General features: G+C 50.1%; 1 protein-coding gene across 5 annotated transcripts in view; it reads left to right on the plus strand.

Moving 5' to 3' along the window:
• LOC111528367 (pro-neuregulin-2, membrane-bound isoform) overlaps positions 1-18,207 on the plus strand; it is a 197,494-nt gene that overhangs the window by 140,211 nt on the left and 39,076 nt on the right. For all 5 annotated transcript variants that reach the window (XM_023195078.1, XM_023195049.2, XM_023195061.2 and 2 more), the window contains exon 2: positions 15,958-16,129. In XM_023195078.1, the coding sequence (XP_023050846.1) occupies positions 15,958-16,129 (172 nt within the window). The remainder of the gene's footprint in view (positions 1-15,957; positions 16,130-18,207) is intronic.

An 18,207-nucleotide genomic window follows, 5' to 3' on the forward strand; every position in this document is an offset into this window, starting at 1 on the left:
TAAGGACATTGGTGGTCTGCTATGAGGAGCCTGTGGGTCAGCTCAAGCTGGACTCCCGCAGTGTGGGATGAACTCCCAAACTGAGATCCGAAAGAATGCAGGGTGCCTCTTTTTAGGATGGAAAATTTATAGATTTGGTTCAGTGAGCCACCCCCATTACCCACCCCACTCCCATTCCCCCTACATACACATTCTACCTCGGGCATTTTGGAAGGCTAGCTAGGTGAGAGCACCTTCTCAACGTCAAGGATGCAGGAGCTGAGCTGGTAGCAAGCACTCGGTGGGCTTCAGCTGGTGGGAATCACTAGTGCCAGGGAAATGCACGTGGAAAGTATGAGCAAGTAACTCACTAAAACCCTCAGCTTAGCTGTGGGGTGGGAGTCTGGAAAGTGGGAGGGAGAAAGGAGGGGAGAGAAAGGGGACACTAATTAATTGGCTCCCCCTGATTCTTGACCACACACTCAGCACCCTCCAACAACTCCTTAGCAAATAGCAAGAAGAGGTACCTCTCTCCACACAAACTCAGGCCAGTGTGGGGAAATGGGCTTTTCCCCTGCCTCAGTGCAGGAGTGCTGGGTGGGGCTGAACTGCAGGTGTGAGCTCTGCTCCATGACTCACTGAGAGTTTGTGGGGCTGAGGCCTGGTATCCCTAACCAGGGACTGGGTCCCCCCATCCCCCATTTCCCCTTCTCCCCAGCTCATAGCCTTGCCAGCCTTGGCAGCAGTGCTGGGGGTGTTGGGTAATAAGCCCACTCATGGTATAGTGGAATGGCACAGCTGGAAGCAAGGCACCTGGGGTTCATCCCTGTTGGGCCTCTGTGTGACCTCAGACACTGTCCTCCCTTTCTGTGGGTCTCTGGATATGCAGTCTACTCTCAGCCCTCACCTTCTACATGAGAAGGGCAGAGGGTGGGCCTTCGTACCCAGCATCTCTGAGAACCCCTAGAGGAGAGCCGTGAGATTGGAGGAGTGGGGAAAATTGGCCTTAAAGAAAATCAGAATCCCTGTAGTTGCTGTGTTGTTTTAAAAATGACTTTGGGCTGGGTGCGGTAGCTCACACCTGTAATCCCAGCACTTTGGGAGGCCAAGGCGGGCAGATCACGAGGTCAGGAGATCGAGACCTTCCTGGCTAACACGGTGAAACCCCGTCTCTACTAAAAATACAAAAAACTAGCCAGGCAAGGTGGCGGGCACCTGTAGTCCCAGCTACTCAGGGGGCTGAGGCAGGAGAATGGCGTGAACCCGGGAGGCGGAGCTTGCAGTGCGCCAAGATCACGCCACTGCACTCCGGCCTGGGCAACAGAGTGAGACTCCATCTCAAAAAAAAAAAAAGACTTTGGAAGGGGATTCTAAGTTACCAACCTTTTCTGTGTGCCCCAATTGGTCAGGGTTTCATTTTAAAAAAGTCTCCTCTGCTGGAGGTCCCCTGTGAACTGAGAGTCTGAAGCTGCCCACAGGCAGACATGGGGCAGGCTTTGGTCTTCAACAGAGTGTCCCGGAGTGTGAAGGTAGATTAGCATCACTAGCTGAGAGCTCTGGACACATCTCATTTCAATTCCCTGGACACAAATAAATCTTTGCAAAGCCTTTCTTTCCCATCTTTGCTATCTCCTGCCTCTGATAAAGATGCTGCCCTGACTTCTAAAACAAACTCCCTTCTTTAGGCTGTCCAGGACCAGGTCAGAGGTGGGATGTGCTCATGTGCATGTGTCGGAGCCGCATCTGGGGGTTGCTTCTGGCAGCCTCCTCCTCTGGTCTTGGCCCTTGGCTGACCCTGCTGAGCCAGGCACCTTGAGCTGTCCTCCTGCCACTCTGGAACTCAGCCTATGCCTCATGCTCTGCTCTGGCTCCGTGGCACCTCGAGGTTCATTACAAACAATAACAACAAGCAGAGAGTGACTTTGTACTTCCCAACAGTCTTTCATCCTGAGAGCTCAAAGCAGTTTACAGACCAGGACTCATCAGTCTTCATCCCAGGTCCCAGGCATTCAGCAGGGGTGAAGAGGGGACAGAGAGCTCTAGTCTTTCCAGATTGGCACAGCAGTACAGCTGGGGTAGGGCAGTGAGTCACCTGGGATGGGGGAATGAGATGGCCAGTAGGTCTGGGATAGAAGTAAAATTGGACTTCTGGCTTTAGGTTGCAAACAGAGGGGATAATCCCCCTTAAAAGAGTATGAGCTGGACCATTCCTTCCCCTAGGTGGAGACCTAAGCCCTCTGGTCTGTGTGGGCTCCTTGAGTTGCTGGAGGAAGAAGCAGCAGCTTTTTGGAAGCAAAGTCCCTTGGAATCAGAGTTTTGCAGGAATCCCAAAGTGATGCCTGTTGCTGCCTCCTTCTCCTTGGTGCTGGGGGCTTCAGGGCCAAGTCAGGGAAGCTCTGACATTAGGGCAGTACCAAAGTGAAGATACATGGAGGAAAAGGTGCTGGCCCAGCCTGGGCAGGCCCTAGCCCTGGCCTTGGGGTTGGTTTCCCAGTTGCTACCCATGCCTGGTCAGCCCCACTTACTCCACTAGCCCTCCTCTGTTCTCTAGCCCACCAGGCTGGCCTGAAGGACTGTTACTATATGGAAGAGGGGCTTAGGAAAAAAAAATAACCTCTGGCAAAGCATTGCCAAAGCGTAAGACCTGGGCCCCATTGGAACCATGTTCTCATTGTGTTTTCCCACCATTTCTGAGCCAGTAGCACACCCTTTTAACTTGGTGGGAAGCAAGTAGCAGCCCATTTTCCCAATCTTCCTCCAGCCTAGCCATCCTCTCATCGAGACTTCCAGGCTCTGGCCACATGGTAACTACATAAACTATATAAGCTACATGTATGTTCATTCACCTTTGTGTATTCAATTCTGTAAGCATTAACTGAGCTTCTATTATGTGAATCAACAACAGGCCCTGCCTTCAGGAAGCTCAGAGAGACAAATCCTTATACAGCTACCTATGATCAGAGCTGAGGGTAAGGCCAGAAATAGATGTGCAACATCTGGTGAGGAGAGGAACGATGTGTTCTCCTGGGGCGGTGTAGGGAGGACTTCACAGAGGAGATGACATTGGAGCTGAGCCTGAATGGTGAATAGGAACTTTCCAGGGAAAGAAAAGGGACTTCTTAGAAGTAGAAACATGTCCATTACCAACTTTCATGGGAGACAAGGAGGCAGCTCTCATTTACTAAGCACTCACTACATGCCAGTACTGATACTATAAAGTATACGTATTATTTTATCATCCTCACTTTACAGATGAGAAAACTGGGGCAGAGAAAGTCCCATGATTAAGCACGAATTAGTGTCAGGATGGGATCTTAAGTTCAAGTCTGCCCCCTGCCCTGCCTCAGTCATGCACAGTCCACCTGGCTCTGGGTTCTTCCACGCCCCTCAACAAAAACTAGGGAGAGGCAGAGGATCTCTGTTGGTCCACTTGGAGCAGGCCCTCCCCATCAGATCAACTGGTCAGATATCTACTTCCTGGGCTCTTGGGTGGGGTTTAGAGGATACAAAGATAAGTGGATTGAGTTCCTGCCCTCACAAGGAGCTTGCAGTGTGACTGTGGCAGTAAGCTGTGAACAGGAACCATGGACACTGACACAGGAGGGTAGCGCGGAGGCCTTGAGGCTGCACAAATAGGCAGGAGCTCCTGAGAAGATAGTGGTTTATTATGGTCAAATGGCCTAGCCGGAAACCCAGCTAGAGGTCTAGAGTCCGGCTAGATCTAGCATCAGAATCATGGAGCCCCTTGTGCAAAAGGTGAACATTTAGTGGGAACTTGATTTAAAGCACAAACTAGGGACTTGCTAGAAATACAATTTCTTGGGACCTACCCCTGACCTACTGAATCAGTAACTATGGGGATGGGGGCCAGTATGTGCATTTTACCAAGCCCCACTCCCACCCACCATTTATTATGATGCACGCTCATGTTTAAGAACAACTGATTGAGCTGGGTGGCCCAGCCCCCTGGAGCAGAGCCCTGTAGAGGGCCTGTCAGTTCCATAGGTGTTCACCCAGCTCCTCAGTGTCAGGCATGAGGCTTGGGGTCTGCAGTGCTGGCTGAGATCCTTTCACCTGGCAGGACAAGATAGACATGAACAGACCTAATTCCAATTGCAAGGCTGACCCTGGCAAGAGATGGCCCAGAACAGATAGAAGAGACTAACTCTACCAGAGGAATCTGAGGAGGCTTCGTGGAGGAGGAGGTGGGGTCGAGGCAGACTTTGGAGCATGAGAAGGACTTTGGCAAAGGGGCTAGGTGCCCAGATTGAGGAAGTCCCTTAAGCAGGTGTGGAGGCTGGGAAACAGGATATTTGGGGAAATAAGGCACACTCCAGAAGGTATACTGCCAAACAATGGATTTTCTGAGTGCCAGGCTAGTGAGTTTGGACTTACCTGAATCAGCAGGGAATTAAGGGTTCTGAGCAGGAGAGTGACCTAGTCCAAGCTGCTCTTTAGGCATCATAGCCACCCCAGGTTTGTGAAAGGATGGGAAAAGGGAGGGCACAGTCAGGAGCTCCTGCAGTAGCCCCAGCTGAACCGTCAGGATGTGCATGTGGTGATGGGTGAGTAGAGGAGGCCACAGGCTTTGCCCCAGGATAGCTTGCCAGCTGCAGACACTTTGGGAGGATTCTGGGAGTTTGGACCTGGCAAAGGAGCTGTGACTTCTCGTGCAGTCAGGTGAGGTCTGGATCTGAACTCATAGTTCACTCCCTTCACTGTAAAGATGGAGAAACTGAGGCCCAGAGAGGGAGGTCCACACACCAAGGCAAAGGACTTGGCCCTATAGGGCAAGAATGAGGGCAGCAGCCTGCTCCCCGCAACCGGCCACTGCAGCCTGGGTCTCACCACTCATGCCTGCGGTGCAGATGGATTCCTCTCAGTTCCGTGAGTACATCGTGGTTCCTTCCGGCCTTATTCCTGTGAACCTGCCGTTCACTTTGCCTGGCACATGTTCTCTCTTAGCCAACTGTTGCTCATCCTGCAGGCCCAGCATAGGCTTTGTTTCCTCCGCAGGGCTCCCTGGTCCCCAAGGTGAGGAGCACATCGCTCAGCTAGAATCTCCCCCAGGGCCAAAGCCACATCACCTTGACCCTTAGCAGTCAAAATGTGCTCAGTGCTCAATCCATTCTTGAACAAACACATGAATAAGGACATTCTCAAGTTATTTCACCCCTGTATGTGAAGACCTAACTGGCCACTCCTGTTTGAAGAGGGTCAGTCTCATGGAAGCAGGCTGCCCCAGTTGAGCTTCCTGCCCAGGCTGGAGCCCCTTAATGATTGGGCAATAGTAGGCTGATCAAGATTTGTCTTTCAGTCAGGGCCCCGACTTCATCATCTGCTCTGCCATTCTAGGGCAGATGCCTGTTTGGGCTGACGGGGAGGGAGAGGGGTGAGTTGGGGAGGAGTGTTGGGTGGGAAAGGGCTCTGGGATTACCTGTCGATGGACCCCACCCTCCAGTGAGTGCTCGCAGCAGTCCTGATCTGGGCCGCTCTGAGGCACCCATCAGTCACAGTCCAGCCTTTACATCATTCATTCATTTTCTTGACCTGTGATCAGTGAAGACCTACCCAGTGGCAGACACCAGGAAACGGCGATTCTGCGGCACACACCCCTACCAGCTCCTCACAGTCTAGAAAGATAAGAACCTGATTTTCTGCAAGGTGAGAAGCCCCGTGAAGAGCAAGAAGAGCATGTGAAAGGCTCAGGGAGTCCGTGAGGCAGAGACTGCTTCTAGCTGGGTGGATTAGTGAAGGTGGTGGCATCTGAGATCTTGAGGGATTTAGATTAATAAGAGCTGCCGGTTATTAAGCTATCTGTTTCAGGCACTGTGCGAACTTCTTGACATACATTACCCTCATTTAATTGTCTCCACAATCTTAAAAGTGGATGAGATTGTCCCTGTTTCACAGACAAGGAAATGAAGGCTCAGAGAGTTTAAGTAACTTGCCTAGTTATACAAGTGCTGGGCAGAACCAGAATGCACAGTGGCATCCGTCTGACCCCACAGCCTGCATGTCTGACCCTCTCAACTTGGCTTCCTGTGTGAGGGATGGCATTTAGGGGAAGCAGGAGCAGAGGGCATGGAGGCAGGGCAGAATAGGCATGGGCATGTTTGGGGAGCAACCAGTGATTTGGTTTGCCTGGAATATATGATTCCTGAAGGGAAGCGGTAGGGGAATGTAGAGAGGCAAGTTTGGGAAGGAGGCCCATTCACTGACCCAGCAAACATCCCCTGAGGGCCCTGGCTGCCAGGTAAGGAAGGTGGGCGGCCTTTCTCTACAGACATCACAGAGCCAAGGAAGGTTTCTGAATGGCCGTGAGGCACATTGAGGTGGAACTGCCAAGTGTACACTGTTCTTGTCGTGGTACTGGGGGGTGGGGAGCAGTATGGCCCGAGCCAGGGCCTGGCAGATGATGGAGAGTTATGAGGATAAGAGGCATGGTAGAAGCCAAATTGACTCAGCCTTTGGGGAAAGTCAAGGGAGACACAGGGTTGTCACAGATAACGAAGTGACTGAAAGAGGGAATCCAGGAGAAGGAGCAATCTTGGAAGAGAAGATGGAGAAACTGGTTTTCCGCATGTTACATTTAACCTAATGACTAAATACCCAGGGAGGAAGGTGTTCATTTTGGGGTTCTTTCCAGCCCCCTTGCCCTCACTAGCCTGGACCACAAGGACCACATTTCAGCCTTCCCAAGCTCTCAGGGTGCCTAAGCTGGGACTTTCCTGCTTGCAGTTGAATTTGAAGAAGTAGACAGGGCCTCTGGCAGCCTGGGCACCCTGCATCCATGGTGAGCACATGAGCCTGTTCCTGCTCTGCATCAGGCCTGCTAAGACCTTTCTCCTGAAACCCAGCATTTCTTCAAAACCTTATACTTTTATCTTAAAAACCCACGTGAACTTAACACTCTTCTCCACCATGTGTCTGTTTGTTCTGATGCAAAGGTGCTGCTTTTCCTTATTAATAAGCTTGGCAGACCCTCAGAAAGAGCCCCTGAGATCATCCTGTGGCTTTGCATGTATCCCAGTTTGAGAAGCCAGTCTTTTCTGCATGTACAAGGTGCCTCCCCCTTTCCCCAACCCCTGCTACACTTCCCCAAGACTCAGAGCTTCAGAAACAACTTTCTCCAGTCAGGCCAAGGAGGCAGGAAGTGCAGGCCCACCCCAAAGAGGATGGGGCTCTGGGATCCCCTTCTTGGCTCTTTCTGAATTCCCCGAGCAAGAGACGGCCTAGTCCACCTACAGCAGGCCCTTTCCACAGAGGGTTCTCCTGGGCCAGGGCCCAAGACTTTGGCCCAGAGCCCGGCTTTCCCCAGTAGAGAGATTAAACAGAGTTTGGGTAAATGGTAACAGTTTTCCAGAACTGTCATCTCTGCTTTGTCCCCGACCTCCGCCCTCAGCAGCTGAAAAGATGATAATGGTCAGAGGCCTTCCATCCCTACATAGAGAGCTTTCTCTTGCTCCATTCCTCTAAAATAGACAGAGCTTAGTTTATAAATGAGTCAACTGAGGCCCAGAGAGGCTAAACTACTTACCTAAGGGCAGACAGCTGAGAAATTGGGAGACTGGGACAAAGACCTGGATTGCTGTGTCCTCAGCTGCCTCTCTTTCCCCCGTTCTGCTCTGCTTCCTCTGTGCCTCATCCGTGCCAGCTCTAGGTGTCTGTGGCCTGTGCCACAAGCACTGCTAAGAACCCAGGGAGACTGAGGCGTCTGTTGAGTATCCCTATGCCTACCCCTGCAACTGCTGCCCTGCTCTGTGAACCTGTGCCATCTCTCGCAGACATAGATGACAACCCCCTCATCTCCCTTCTCTGCTACTCATGTGCCTGTATCCCAGTCCTGCGCTGGGTGGAGCACTGTGGCGTGGACCTGCATGACTCTGGGGTCAAGGCATCTCTCCCTGGCCTTGCAGAGCCCTGAGGAGGCCAGTGTTTCTCTCAGGACGCTTGGCTCCTGGCAGAGGGGCCTGTGGGTGGGAGTAGTGTTGTCCCTGGTGGTCAGGCCCGGGCCTGTGCATACCTGCCCTCACACTGCAGGTTGGGTGTCAGTGGATGGGTGCTTCTGGATGGGCAGGTGAAGCTTTAAGGCAGGAATCATTTCTGTTGGTCTTGGTGCTGCCAAGTTTTGTCTCCTCCTCCTCCCTTCCCCTTCTTCTTTACCTGCCCTCCTGGTGCAGCGTCTGCCCCCCGTCTTTAGTTCTCATCCCAGCTGGCCTGGCCCCTCTTCTCCACCTTGCAGCTGAGGTGCCAGGCACCTGGGCTGCTGAGCTGAAAGCCCATCAGGTCTAGGCTGGTTTTCACTGGTGCAGGGAAGGTGGTCCTCTTTGAGGATCGGCCTTTGTGGGAGCCCTAAACAGGAGGCAAAGACCAACCCGAGGCCAGGGCCATATCTCGTTTGGCACCAAATCCATGGTGACTGGTAAGTGCCTCGTACATCATAGGGACTGTTGCATGTGGGTATTTGTTGGATAGATGTAAAAAGAGGGCAAACCTAGCCCAGGCATTGCGCTGGGCCTAGGTGGCTGAGGAAAAGCCAAGCAGCCCAGCTGGGCATACACTCCCTTTGGGAGCCTGTCCTGTGAGTGTGAAATGGCTCTTCTGCAAGCCATGGGTAGGATGCCTGGCTGCCTAGGCCGTCTGTGCCCACTTAAACCAGCTGTGTTTTTAGTTTAGTGGGTTTTTTTTTTTTCTTTCTCATTTGAACTTGGAGTCTGTAATTAACCTCCAATAGGTTGCAGTCACTTTGTGGGTGGGAGAGGGGTGGGAAGGGGGCTGACCCGCAGCTGGCCAGCAGCAGGACAGTGGGAAACTTTGATGCCAGGCAGGCTGGCCACATTGTCTCCAGGTGTTGCCCTGCAAAGGGAACTGCTCAGCCTTAGTCATGAGGTGAGGATCATTAACCCTTTTAAGAGCCTGCTGCCCCTACCCGCTGGATGCCAGGAGGGAGGCAGAGCCAGGTCCTCCCTGGCTGGGTTGCCCAGCCATGTCCTGAGCGTCTGTCTTGCTCTCAGATCTGGGTAGGCTCCGCACCCACCGCCCACTGCCGAGAGGAATGAGGTGAAGCTGCTGGCAGCAGCCGCACCTCCTGGCCTCGGGGCTGGGATGTGGGAAGGGAGCAATCCTGGTTGTTGTTGCTGTTGTCGCTATCTTTAATGAGGTGCTTTCTGGGGATGGCCTGTCAAATAGATACAGGCCAGATGCCCTGGCTTGGCACCAGGAGATAGGAAGCAGAAGCCACCGGATACCCTGTGGTCCAACTCATGGCAACCATGGGGAGGTGTCCTAAGGTTTTATGGAGCCCATCCTGGAGGAAAATCTTTATGTGGAGGCCTGGGCCATCCTTGAGAGAGCTTCTTCTTGTTCTTATAAAGCTGCCAAGGGAGATCTCCCTACATCCCCACACCTCAACTCCAGTGAACCCTTGTCCCAGGGGGAAGAGGACTGGATGAAGTAGCCTCTGGGCTTCCCCCAAAACCCAAGGAGTATGGGAGCTCAGCAGAGGGGGCTTGGTCTGAGGAAGAAACCTTAGGGGAAGGAAGAGCTGCCCAATACCCAAAGAGCCGCCTAGGCCATCAGCTTGCCACCTGCCCCTTTCATCACTAGGGAAGGAGCTGCTGCGGGGATCAGGGTGTCAGTAATGGCCATGCGTGCAGAGTGGTGGGAACTTTCTCCCCCTTCTTGTGCACACAGAACTTCCTCTTGCTTTCGCTGGATGCCTCTCATCTGTCCACTCTCCTGTGTGCTGGACCTTTGAGGGTCCCCTTTCTGCATGAGAAAATATGCATGAATCCCCAGGACTGCTGCTCCTCCCTTCAGCCACAAAGCTGAATTTATGGAGAAATTCATTGCAATATCGTTATTATTAGCAGAACATTGGAGACAACCTGATATGCTCATCTGAACAATGAAATATTATGCAGCTATTGAAATTATTCTAGACTTGGAAAAAATGTTTCGAATGTATATTGACTGAGAAAAGCATTTTGGAGAGAAAAGTCTTTTGAGAGACGTTTGAAAATGCCTACAGTGGCTTTCTCTCTGTTGGTAATTGAATTGATTTAAATGTGTTTTTCTTTTTCCTTACTTGTATAATTTTTTCACAACAAAAATTTCTTATGTAACAAAACAACAACAGAAGGGGACAAGTTAAACTCTTTGGGGAGTAGGGGGTGGTTACTCCATATACAGCTGGATCGTTTCTGTCTAGGGCCAAACACAGAACTTGGCTCATAGCAGGCATTCAATAAACAGGGGAAAGGAGAAGTGCTCAATACTCAAGGGCCCAAGTAGTCCATCGGCTTACTGCCTACCCCTCCATCTGTGGAGAAGGAGCAGCAGTAGGGATTAGAGTGTCGACTGAATGTGGGATAAATGCCTGCCCACTGCATTGCTTCAGTTCTTTCCTTGACAGATCCCATGCATCCCAGAGGAAGCCTGTTCCTCTGCTTGGTTCAGCTCTGGCCCCAAGACATTCTTGAGACATGGTGTGATGGTCTCTATACCCATACACTAGCATTGTATTCTGGGCCCTGGGCTGTAAAAGAGACACGGGCAATACCAGACCTAGCTCAGAGAGGGTCTCTAGGTGAGGGGCTGATCTAGCCCAGTCATGTCTGAGGTCCCATGAGAGCTGTCTCTGGATGCACAAATGTCTGCTATGCGAACAGCCCCTCAGCCTTATCCCACATGACCCCAGGGGCTGGTACTAGAACTGATGGCTAGAGGATGCATAGAGAAAGGATGGTGGCTCAGGATAAGAAAGAGCTTAAAATGCAGAAAGTAAGATCAGGTCATCCCCTAACTTATAAGCCTCTAATGCCTTCCCAGCACACCTACAAAACCAATCCAGGGCCATCTTGGGGAGGTCACCTCAATCTTTGCCACAGAAAACCTGGCAGGGCTCTAGGCCCAGGAGTGTGGGTGCGGAGGACATTGTTCCAAGGCCATCTGGTGTATATTCTTCTCTTTCCTGCTACCTGAGCTGCTGCCACTGCCCCCTGACCCCAAGGAACTTTCCTTCAAGGTTTGCCCGACCCTGGCTTTCAACTTTCAAATCACTGCAAACTAGGATTTCTGTGAGCAAAGACCAGGACTCGCAGCTGCTAGAGCAGGAGGCATGGCTTTTAGCATCACAGATGATTCTGAGGAACCGTTAAGAGCTATAAAAGAAAACTCTTTGTAAAGAACATAGCATGATTCAAATGTATGGTTATTTTTATGTTGTCATCCTTTAAACCAGGGCTGTCCAATAGAAATATAATGCAATCCATATATGTAATTTTAAAATTTCTAGTAGGCACATAAAAAGTTGGTTTTTTTATTTTAATATACAAAACAAATCTGGCCTTCTCATCCTGGCTTGCACAGCCCCATGTCAACCGGGGCCCTGCCTACCTCTCCAAGCTCCCCTCACACCCTGCCCATCTTCTACTATCTTCCAGCCACATAGGCCTCTTTTGGCCCCATGAACTCATCAAGCTCATTCCCACCTTAGGGCCTTTATCCAGCTGCTTTTTTTTTTTTTTTACTGTGTCATATTTCCTGTTGATGTTTTGCTTATTGTCCCCCTCACTAAAATTCAGGCTCCCTAACAGTAGGATGCTTATCTCTTGGTATGGTTGAATGAATGAATGAATGAATGAATTCATTTGGAATGAACTGAATAAATGAATAAGGAACAGGTGAACTAGATAAGGTTCTAAAGTGTTCTGAAGTGAGTGGACTATCCAGAAATTGCTACTGAGTCACACAAGGTTCTCACTAGATGGAGTGGGCTCCCAGTGATCTGAAATGCGGTCCTGTGTTTTCCATCGGTGGCCAGCGATTACTTTGGAGTTCTCAGTTCCTCAGGCCCTCTGAATTAGGGCCTTGCCTACTGTTTCTGGGAACAGTCTCTCTGTAACACATCCCCCTAGCCCATCACCATCACCACTAAGCAGTGGCCACAGGCTAAGTACATAATATAGCACTGGAACTCATGTCAGGAACCAAGGTGGTAGAGTAACCCCTGCTTCCTCCTACCAGCTGCCACCACTATCCTCCCTCCCCCATCACCCCATCTTGTTGGGAGAAAAGTGGCTCATGGTGGTGGAGACAGGCGGTTCCCTTGTCTCTGAGTTGCAAGAAAAGTCAGCACACCCCAAGTGTGGTAAGGGGACAGTTTAGCACCCGAGAAGAGCTCTCTGTGATGTGTCCCCAGTTCACAAGAAAGGAGAAGGGACTAGTTGGAGGTCACCACTTAACCAAGAGGTTAGATCACCACCAGGTGTCAACCCAATCTTAGTGCAAAGTCACTTGTGCATATGTGTTCAGTCTGTAACCAGTCATTGAGCTATACACTTATGTGCACTTTCCTGAATGTATGTTACATTTCCAAAAATAAAGGAACACACCTGAAGAGCCCTTTAGAACCCACAACCGGAACTCACACTCACAGCTTCTGCTTCAGAATGCCTAGGATATGTCCCAGGTACCTGACTTGTAAAGCTTCTCATGTGATTCCAATTAGCCTCCAGCGTTAAGACCTAACGTAAGCAATGACTAGGGACTCCAGAGCAGATGCAGGAGGGAGGGAGGTGGGTAAGGGAAGGAAGATAACGCAAGATTTCAGTCACACTTAGAATAATGAAGTTCCAAAAAGTCCAACAGATTGATAGATTGATGCACATAGAATCTCTGGGTGCCACACACAAAAAAAAAAGAAACGAAAAAGAAGAAGAAAAACCAGCAATATAAAAAAGCAGGTAACTGAGGGGAAAAAACTTTGTAGCAAAAGATTAATAGCCTTAATATTTATAAAAAGCTCTTACAAGTCACTAGGATGAGTACTCAATAGAAAAACAGACTGCATGCATGAACAGGCAATTCAAAAAGAAGAAATACAATGGGCCAATACACTTATGAAAAATGTTCAGCCTCATCAGTAATCAAATAAATGCAAATTAAAACAAAGAGACGTTATCTTTTGCCTAGCTAATTGGCAAAGATTAAAGACATGATAATACCTCGTGTTGGTGAGGGTGTGGAAAAAACAGGCACTGTCATTCAGTGGGGGGAGCACAAATTGGTGCAACCTTTCCAAAGGGCAATTTGGCAATGTACAAAGCTGAGAAAGATTGCGTACCCTCTGACGCAGCAATTCCACTTTTAGGAAGATCGCCTTAGGAAATAATTGTGAATAATAATAATAATAGCTAACCTTTGTTAAATGCTCTCTATGTGCCAGGCTCTACATGCATTGTCTCATATAATCCTCACAGTCATCATCCCAAGAGGTAAGAGCTATTATTTATCTCCTGTATTTTACAGCTGAGGAAGTTGAGGCGCAAATGAATGAAGTTAATTCTTGAGGACACAAATCTAACAAGTAGCAAAGTCTGGACTGAAAGCCAGACAGCCTGAGTCTAGAGACATCCTCCCCCATACAGCAGTATACATGGGGTGTGTGCAAAGATAAAGCTGCAAGGATGTTCTTTTGGGGTTGTTTGTAATGGGAAGGTGGAGGGGGACATGCTAAATGTTCCACACAGGAATCAGTTACATAAGTTATGATACACCCATACAGGAACATTATGCAACCATGAAAAATGATGCTGTAAGAAAAACTGAGTGTGTGAATACTCGGGGCAGGGGCGGGATTTGTATATGCATAAAAGATTTCTGAAAGGAGGTCAAAGGAACCAATAAGAATGATTATCTCCTAGAAAGACAACTGTGTGGTTGTGGCCAGAAGTTAGAGAGAGACTTTTTTTTTTTTTTTAGACAGAGTCTCGCTCTGTCGCCCAGGCTGGAGCGCAGTGGCCGGATCTCAGCTCACTGCAAGCTCCGCCTCCCGGGTTTATGCCATTCTCCTGCCTCGGCCTCCCGAGTAGCTGGGACTACAGGCGCCTGCTACTTCGCCCGGCTAGTTTTTTGTATTTTTTAGTAGAGATGGGGTTTCACCGTGTTAGCCAGGATGGTCTCGATCTCCTGACCTCGTGATCCGCCCGTCTCGGCCTCCCAAAGTGCTGGGATTACAGGCTTGAGCCACCGTGCCCGGCCGAGACTTGTTTTTTAAGCCATATACCCCTTTTCACTTCTTGAATTTGGAATCATGTTAATATCTGTCAAAATATATGTGTGTGTGTGTGTATATATATATATTCAATGGAATCATTGTCAAAATGTATATATACGCACAAATAAATACACATATAAGTTATAGAATTTATTCCACAGAACTTTTATTTCCTTGAAATGCTACTAAGAGTTCCAAGAAAAATGGTTTCAAGGCCCTCACTTAGAGAACGATACTGAAGTTGATAGATACTTCTTTAACTATGCTTAACCCACATGCTCTCCAAACCCATTTTCCCATGGAACCCTCTTCTCAAGTAATATCTGTTTTCATCTCTCCAGATACTCCTGCTTATAGAATTCACTTTGGGAAATGCTATTATTAATATTTAACACCCAGGCAAAAGGGTTACGTTGTTTCATTAAAGGAAAGAATACATAGAGCCTGGCACATAGAGAGCATTTCACAAAGGTTAGCTATTATTGTTATTATTGTCCACAAATGGCATTGATTCCATTTTGTTTAAAAATGGGGGAGGTGTTATTTATGAGTATGGAGACAAGGGATGGTTTTGTTTTCTTCTTTTTTCAACCTTCTGTATTTTTTAATTTTCTAAAATGAACAAAATTATTTTACGAGAATCATTGCATAAGCCTACGTCATACATTTTTAAAGGCTTCCTTTCTGTGCTTCCTCTGTGCCCTGCGCCCCTCTCGTCTACTCCCTGCATATATGCAGCAGCTCAGGGTGAAGTTCAATGAGGGGACCCTGTTCTAGCCAGGCCCTCTTGCCTGCCTTTCTCCAGAGCCAGCTCTGGCCCATTGTCAGCGCTCTGAGCTGCCAGGTAAAGGACCAATGGCTGAGACAGAGCCAGTCAGTTCCCAGACAACTCCCTGGCTCCAACAGACCCTCCCTTCTGCTACTGGAAGGCTTTTAACCACCTCACAGAGAGAGATGAGACCACAAAATCAGACACCATCCTGCTACCAACCTAACACGTGGCAAATCTTGATACCTGAGCTTTGGTCCCAGCTCTGTGGCTGCCTGGCTATGTGGCTTCAGGCAAGTTTCTTCATCTCTCTGAGTCTCATCTGCACCATCAATGTCAGTATGACACTGCCTTACAGAGCTCAGGGACCAAACGAGAACCTGCATGAAGGCTTTGTGTATCCTATAAGAGACTGTCCCATTGGAAATTGTTACACACCTCAGCACGAGCACTGGCTTGGCCTCACCTTCCTAAGAACAGGGTACTTTCTCTTTTGGGGGATGTATGTGTGTGTGTGTGTGTGTGTGTGTGTGTGTGTGTGTGTGTTTTGTTTTGTTTTTTGGTGGTGGGGAGAGGAGCAAGGAAGTAAAGCATGGGAGACTGGGGCATGTGGAGATAGAATGGCATTTAAGAAAAATGGGGACAGCCTCTCAGCCTGGCATTTGCAGCTTTGCATCCGTGATTGGGCCTCAGCCCACCAGTAGAGCCCCATGGCTTGTTACCCATGATTTTAGATCTTGAGCACCAATGTCAAGGAGATCTGGGTTTGAATCCCAGTTCCATCATCTGCCCTTAGGGAAGTGACTTCACCATTCTGAGCCTCCATTTCCCCATCTGTAAGTGGGTTTAACCATTGCTGTGAACTCATGGGGTTATCGTGAAGGTTTCATAAGCTAATGTCAAGCTTCATACCATTCAAGGCATGAAGGAAACTCTCCATTAGTTATAACTACATTGATGTCATGACAGACTCACTGTAAATGCTTATTGAATTGAACTAGGAAATGACACCAGGAGGGGTGGCTCTCAGGATCACCCCTCCCTTCCCCAGTTCCAGCCCCAAAACAGTGGCCCTTACCGTCCACTACTCATGCTCGGCACTGCCCCTGCCACCAACATGCTCATCTACCTGCCTTGTACCCCACAGCCACCCGGCCCAAGTTGAAGAAGATGAAGAGCCAGACGGGACAGGTGGGTGAGAAGCAATCGCTGAAGTGTGAGGCAGCAGCCGGTAATCCCCAACCTTCCTACCGTTGGTTCAAGGACGGCAAGGAGCTCAACCGCAGCCGAGACATTCGCATCAAATATGGCAACGGCAGGTAAGCAATATCCAGCCTGTCTTCCGTCCAACCGGCTGCCTTCCCTCCTCTCGAGAAGGAGGGGCCTGAACTGGGCAGAGGCCAGGGCTGTGCCCCCAGATTCGCCCATGGAACCAGTCCCAGCCCCTCTCTTTACTCCCCTTCCTTGCCACTCCCAGCCTTCTTCCTGCAGCTCAGGGACCCTCTGGTCATGGTGGCCCAGGGTCTTGCAGACCACAGACAAGAATTAAGCCTTTAACTTCTCTGGATAGTTGAAGGCAATTTGACTGTCACAGTCAGCTTGATCAGTGGAAGACCCTGCTCACCCCTAAAACTTCTTGAAAGACCTGCTGCAGCATCTGAAAGCCCCATCATTTGGCAATCATTGGTGAAAGACCCTGACTCCAGAATGCCTCTGGGAGGTCACACATGATGGGCTGGTTTCTCAGCTTGCAAGCTGTCACTTGTCGGAGAGCTAGGTAAGGGGAAAGGGAGCAGCACTTTGACTGGTGCTGGAGAACTCTGTTCCTCAGAGCGTTTCCCTCTAGAACATGAGAATTGTGTTTAATCTTGAATCAGTGCTCCAGGGAAGTGAATCAGAGAAGTTCCCTGCGTCTCCAGGCTATGGGAGATGGCCTGTCTTTCATCTTGGGTGGGGCAGGCAGGGGGCTTCTGGCACCAGAGAAGCCGGTAGTCCAAGGCAGCCCACCACCTCTCTCCTGCCTCTCAAGGAGAAGCAAGGGGGAAAACCCCTGCCTGCCAGCTAAACAGGCATTCTACTTAATGTCTGCTCTGGCTCTGGGGACCTAGTGGCCTTCCCTCTCTGACTGAGGAGCTCCCAAACCTTTTCTGCCGTCTCTCCCAGGCAGCTTACAACCACTCCCTTCCTGGCTGTCATTTTCCTCCTCACCACCCCACCACACACACAAAATGCAAATTAGGATGGTTTTAGAGCACACCAGCCTGCCCACGACAAAAAGTGGTAGAGGGCCTGGGCTGGGCCGGCTGCTTGGGTTTGCCGTGTGGGGCTGGATGTCCATGCCCTGCCTCTGGCCCTCAGACTCTGGAACCTATAAAAGAGGATGAAGGAGTCAGGGGACTGGGAGTTACTTCCAATTCTCTGATTCTCCTTCCAAGAATGGGGAGCAGAAGTAGAACTGATCATTCTAGAAAATGATGCTGGCAGAAAACAGAATGTAATTAAGGAAGGGTTTGGCTTAGATCAAAGGTTTGTGGCTAAAAGAATGCCGCTTCCTAAGGAACTCACCATGGCCAGTGGCGAGTGGGGGGTTCTATATGTCCCTAGTCTACAGCATTGTCAAGAAGCTCTGGCTGCCCACCCAGCCCACCCTCTGAGACCACCCTGCCCCTTCTCACTGCACTTCCAAGGCTGGCTCCAAGCTGAAGAGAATGGGCGGCTTCTTGGAGCTGGGGCAGTTGGGTCCTGTCTCCTTCCTATCCTTTCCTTCTAGAAGATGGCTTCTCCCCTCCTTCACTGCAGTGACGAAAGTCAAGAGAGTCCCCATTCCCTCCTCATGACTCCCAAACATGTCTACAACCTGCCTATCATCATCCCACCCTACCTGATGCCACACACTCAGACTCACCCTCCCTCCCGCACATTCCCACACTCACACACACACACCCCCCCGCAGAGCCCTGGTACCACCAAGTCACTCCTTTCTCTGGTAACTTCAACTTTCCCTCCCTACGCGTGACTTTTTTTCTCAAATGCTGTCCCTCCACGCTGCTGCTCCCCTGGTCCTCCAGCGGTTGCCCCACCTCACTTCCGCCCTCCACCATCATATGAAGTCACTGAGGGAGCTAGCCTCATGCCCGCTGACTGCACACTCTCATCCTCCACTCACTCTTTGCCCTGCTGGAATCTGCCTTTCACTTACATCCCAACCTCTCGATGGCTGTGGCCCTGGAGAAACCCCAGTTATCTCTGCACTCCCTGGCTCAGGCCTCCAGGCCTCTCAGTGGCCTCAGCATGGGAACACCTGCTCCCCAGGCCCTGTGATGCTCCTCCTGGTCCTGCTGTGAGTCTGGACACTGTCTCTTAGTTGCCATCAATGCTGGAACTTTCCTGAACTTTG

Source organism: Piliocolobus tephrosceles, chromosome 4 (assembly GCF_002776525.5).
Source record: "Piliocolobus tephrosceles isolate RC106 chromosome 4, ASM277652v3, whole genome shotgun sequence".
NCBI classification, from domain to species: domain Eukaryota; kingdom Metazoa; phylum Chordata; class Mammalia; order Primates; family Cercopithecidae; genus Piliocolobus; species Piliocolobus tephrosceles.